The following is a 5740-nucleotide window of genomic DNA, read 5'->3' on the forward strand; positions in this document are numbered from 1 at the left end:
TGCTCTCCTTCGCGCCGTCATCAAATGCGTTGGAAATAGTCACTTCCGTTTTTTTTTTAATTACAAAATTAAACACTTTACGTTAGTTTAACGATTGATAATTAAGTAAAATTGAAAATGAAATATTTTAAGTTGATTAAGCACAATACAATTGTGTTTTGGCGGAAAACTAAATATACTTGTGTTGTTTTAACAAAACATATCTGTGTAAAACGAACAGCGCCACAAATCCATTTTTTTGAGTGTATGTGGTTCATTATTAGCCTATTAATTAAAACACAAGCCATAAAAAGTACAATGGTACAAATTCCCATTGGCATTTAAACATTTGAATTTTATTAACAAAAACTAATAAGATGGATATTGTAACCAAAATAAATAAGGTATTTTCCCCATTTTAAAACAAATGCTTAGTTTGTGGTTCAATGTTTTATTTATTTTAAATGGAAACAGCAACAATAATGAAAAACTCGCTTAGCCTATATTAAAGGAAGAAATTAAACTTGTGCTTTTGGATCACTATCTCGCATCAGCAGTGTTGGGGAGTAACTAGTTACATGTAACGGCGTTACGTAATTTAATTACAAAATAAATGTAACAGTAATCAGTTACAGTTACTAAGAAAAAATAAGTAATTAAATTACAGTTACTTATGAAAATTTTAACGATTACAAAGGGGATTACATTTGAATATTTACACACATCCACATACAGCTTATTTCTTTATAATAAGACATATGGCCCATAATCTCCGAGACGCGGAAAACACATTCGTAGAATCGAGTCATAAAAATGGAATTCAGCCTATAACGCGGACGCAATATGCCACATTTTGGTCGAATAAATCAAAAGTAGGTCAGTACACTTGAATCAAAACCCGATATGGACTGATGTCTGTGAATATTAAGCCGCAAAAAGACTGAATATGAATCCTGCACGTTCTGCGTGTCTGTGGAAATCAGGCGCTGACTGGACATCGGGAGAACCGGGACTATTCCCGGTGGCCTGGCAGACGATTTGGCCTTCTACTTTAATATTGTTATTGTATAATTGCAGGCCGAATATACTAAAGCGATTATTTCCGAAATCCGCCATTTGATAATTAAATCTCTAATAAATCATGAAGTGTTAGTCATGACTCGCGCTCTCTCCACGCCTCCGCCGAATGGTTTGGATCAGACTCAATCAATGCGAGAGAGAGAGACCGGAGTGAACTGTGTAAGCGCACAGCTGGAGAAGAGAAGCGACACTTCTGTTCAGGGTTTCAGGTGCAGGTCAGTTTCATCTGTAAATATGCTAATGTAGTTTTGTCTTTGTTTACTTAGTCAAGCAGCAGCAGCACATTGCTCGCAATCACTCAAAATACTATATAAACGACGTCATTATTATCTTTTGTAATGTTACAGTAGTAAGTTAGCAGACAAATCATCATATTTTATCATAGGTTTAGGGGGAGCTAGTGCATACAAAAACACAATCCTGAGGAAAATTAATGTAGCCTATGGTATGGCACTAAACGTGGTTTAACTATGGAATTTGTAGTAAAAATAAATATAAGTGGTAATTCATTTGCCAAAAAAAAAAAAAAATTGCACTAACAAAACATGGTAAAAGTCAAATAAAAATCTTCAGTATTAAAGTCATGAGGGAGATGGATGGATAATGGAAGTGAAGGGGCAGTTCAGGAGAGAACTCTTACTTAGGTTGCAAGTCCCCCAACCTAAGGATTCACATTTTTTCATGTCAGGTCCAAAAAAAAATAGGGTTGTCCATGTTTCAGAATGGGTTGTGGGTGTATGAGTGTGAGATTTCCCAGCCTATTTTTTCCCCAGTCCGCCCCTCATGGAAATTAATCTCCAGAACAGTCACTTCATGAGCATTTTTTACTTATTTTGAGAAACTATCATCATATCATATACAAAGAGACAGCAGTGTTTCAAAAAGACACCAATGTTTCAGGAGTTTAGTACACAAAATAGGACACATGCTTATTAGATAACCGTATTTGAGTTGATGTATATGCTTTTATTTTTTTATTAACTATTTTTCCCCAAACCATTGTTAGATGCAGTTAGATGCCTGTAGTTATGCAACAATTTGGTTTCAAAAACAGTATCTATAAACAAATCTATAAACGAATCAAAATTTCTTTTGATTTTAAATCTGCTTTGAACTTCAGATCAATCTCTAAGTAAAAGGCAGTACTAAAGTCTGATTGTGTGGTGGATGTGTTCAAATTTGACCATCTTAATTCAAGTGATGAAGGATGGTGAAAGTCTGACAGTATTGAGCACTACTGTAAGGTTAAACCTGCATGGTGTAAAATGGTTGAAGATGATTAACAGTTGCAAATTAACATTCATTAGAAATTTATAAAAGTAATCAAAATGTACTCAAAAGTAATTAGTTACATTACTTTATTAAAGTAATTAAAAAAGTTATACTACTATTACATTTTAAATAGGGTAACTTGTAATCTGTAACCTATTACATTTCCAAAGTAACCTTCCCAACACTGCGCATCAGTCTCATCATGCAACAAACCAATCCCTGTTATAGCCTTAATAGAAGCTCTGCATACGCAGAGTTAATCGTTTATATTTAATAGTTCATTTTGCTTTTGTGCAATAGATAAATAATTTATTTGTTTTAGATTTTTTATGTTTAGATATTTCTTTTTTTATTTTCCTGCATCCTGCAAACACAGGAGTCTTGTCCCGCGCCGCTCTCTGTTGCGTCGGGTCTCGCGGGAGCAAGTCTGTAATCCGCTGGCACTTGACTTGACAGTGCGTGTGCTACATCCTCTTTACAATCTCTAGATTATAAACACTGCATTCTGTCAGCAATGTAACGCAGCAGTTATGTATTAGACTTAACTGTAACAGACAGTAACAGTTGGTCTTACCTGAAGAATACAAAGCATTTTTTTATTTAATTCGTATCATTTATCGGTTATATTTATCTATGTTAGTAATTTGCCTATTTTCTTAGGTGATTTATTCACCTACAAAATCACCCCAATCATTGATTTTTTTTTTTCCCAAATAGAGCTGTTCAAGTCATCTGGTGATTTTTTTCCATATCGCAATATACATCGCAAAGACAAATTATCACGATGCGAGTTGTTTTCCAATATTGTTTAGCTCTACTAGTAAGTTTAATCAAGCTAATAGGCTCAGTAGCTTCTGCAGCATGAACACAAACATGTATTTCTCCATTGTTGTTGGTGTTAAATGACGTAGCGGTGTCTGACTATAGTAGAGAAATGGGGTGATGACTTCGTTTCACAAAATATATGGATTGGCAGTACACAAAAGACCCAAAGGTGTCATTTTCAGATTTATCCACTCTGGGACCTGGTTTAAAAGAAATAGTGAATTCACTCTCCCAAAATGCTGGATCCGTCTGGACGAAAGCATATACCAAACAAAATATTTACATAAACAGTGTATAACAGATGACTTAATGGAACACTTCCCACGTACATTGCGGTGATGTGCTTTCTATCCACTGTGAATCCTCTCATGTGTTTTCAGATCTCCTCTTTGACTGAATCTCTTTTCACAGTGTGAACACTTGTAAGGTTTCTCTCCAGTGTGGATCCTCTCGTGTGTTTTGAGACTTGATGATTTACTGAATCTCCTGTCACAGTGTGAACACTTGTAAGGTTTCTCTCCAGTGTGGATCCTCTCATGTGTTTTGAGAATTGCTGAACGACTGAATCTCCTGTCACAGTGTGAACACTTGTAAGGTTTCTCTCCAGTGTGGATCCTCTCATGTGTTTTCAGACTTGATGATTTACTGAATCTCTTTTCACAGTGTGAACACTTGTAAGGTTTCTCTCCAGTGTGGATCCTCTCATGTGTTTTGAGATTTGCTGAACGACTAAATCTCCTGTCACAGTGTGAACACTCATAAGGTTTCTCTCCACTGTGAATCCTCTCATGTTTTTTTAGACTTGATGAATCAACGAATCTCCTGTCACAGTGTGAACACTTGTAAGGTTTCTCTCCAGTGTGGATCCTCTCATGTGTTTTCAGATTTGCTGAACGACTGAATCTCTTGTCACAGTGTAAACACTTGTAAGGTTTCTCTCCAATGTGAATCCTCTCGTGCTGTTTTAAACTGCTAGCTGAACTAAAAGTCTTCTCACACTCAGAGCACACATACTCTCTCACATCAGTATGTATTTTCTGAAGATGTTCTTTCAAACTTTGTACATGCAAAAAACTCTTACCACACAAATGACATGAATGTGACTTCTTTGCATGAACTTTCAAGTGTTTCTTCAGAAGTGAAGCCCATAAAAACATTTTATCGCATTGATCGCATGCGTTCTGCTTCACTTGAGAACTTGATTCTTCATTTTCCTCTTTTTCTTCAATGAACTCTGAAATAAAGGTAAAATGATTTATTTTTGGTATATTGTTAAAAGCTGAGAATGTCTGTAAATACACAATTTACTTTTTTTGCTTCAGATTCATTGACTTTTACCAATTTAATAGGGAAACTGAGTGAATTTTTTTTAGCATAATTGTTTTGGATAAATTTGACTGCAGAGACTTTGAGCTGTATAAAACAAGAAATATATAAATTTTACTAGGGATGCGACGTTGGCAGATTTTTACCACTTTACCACCATCACAACCCTAGTAAAATTAATATATTTATATATTTTATATACATTTATATACATATATACAGTAGGTAGACAACCAGAATGGGTAATACCGCTATGTGTACAGGGCCGCGGCGTTAACTGCAAGTTAGTCGCGTGTTAAAACCATTCACGAAACTACCACCAGGTGGCGCAAAGGGATGAATTGCAAAGTTAATGTAATTGTAAAATGAGATAAATGTAAAACAACAATAACATTATGATGTAACATTGTAACATCTTAAAAAAATTATTTTACAGTGAGTTAATTTCAAAACGTAGGATAGTCTTGGGCTACAGTCTACTCATCAAAAATTAAAAGACCTTTAAAGCATCTAATAGGGGGCTATTGTTATTGAACAGTCATTAAATATGAACACTGATCATAATCAAGATGTGCTCTGTTTGACAGAAACCTGGCTAAAACCTGATGATTACATTATTTTAAATGAGTCCACCCCCCAAGATTACGGTTATAAACATGAGCCGCGTCTGAAATGCAAAGGGGAAGTGTTGCTTCAATTTATAACAAAGTGTTTAGGATTTCTCAGAGGGCAGGCTTCAAGTATAACCCTTTCAAAGTAATGCTCCTTTACATTTTTCCAGAGAAACAAATGTTAATGATACATCCCCTGTGATGTTTGTATCAGAGTTAGTTCTGACTGCAGATAAAGTTTTAATAGCTGGTGATAGTGTTGTCAAAAGACCCGGTACTTCGTTACCAAGTCGGTACTAAAAAAATGTAAATAAGACGGTACCAGGTTTCTTTAAGTACCGGTAGTACCGAGGTCCCGTTCAAACCCGGTTCAGCGCTATGATTTCAGCGAAGCAGAAAATGAGGACGGAATCTCAAAATCCAGTCATGAAAATGAACTTACATTTTAATATGGACAGTCATAGAATTTGTCAAAGTTAGCATAAATTAATTAAATCAAATCTCCATATGGACAGTATCTGTAAATGTTAAGCCGCAAAAGTTGTTTGAAATATGAATCCGTGTTCTGCGCGTCTCTGTGTGAATAAATTAATGGCAGACGTGCGGGTTTGTTTACTACATAGACTGAAGCGCATGACGCTTGCATT

The 5740-nt window shown here is 35.4% G+C and overlaps 1 protein-coding gene across 1 annotated transcript; it reads right to left on the bottom strand.

Annotated features, from left to right (window-relative positions):
• Positions 1-3447: 3447 nt before the first annotated feature.
• LOC132151429 (zinc finger protein 239-like) lies at positions 3448-4517 on the bottom strand. The gene has a single exon (XM_059559561.1). It carries the CDS (start codon positions 4311-4313, stop codon positions 3504-3506), a length of 810 nt encoding a protein of 269 aa, XP_059415544.1. The 5' UTR covers positions 4314-4517; the 3' UTR covers positions 3448-3503.
• Between the last annotated feature and the right edge of the window lie 1223 nt (positions 4518-5740).

This window comes from Carassius carassius, chromosome 1, assembly GCF_963082965.1.
Source record: "Carassius carassius chromosome 1, fCarCar2.1, whole genome shotgun sequence".
Taxonomy (NCBI): Eukaryota; Metazoa; Chordata; class Actinopteri; order Cypriniformes; family Cyprinidae; genus Carassius; species Carassius carassius.

Bases quoted from the DNA above. Each gene is read 5' to 3' on its own strand.
- LOC132151429 (XM_059559561.1), bottom strand. From the start codon at position 4,313: ATGTTTTTATGGGCTTCACTTCTGAAGAAACACTTGAAAGTTCATGCA.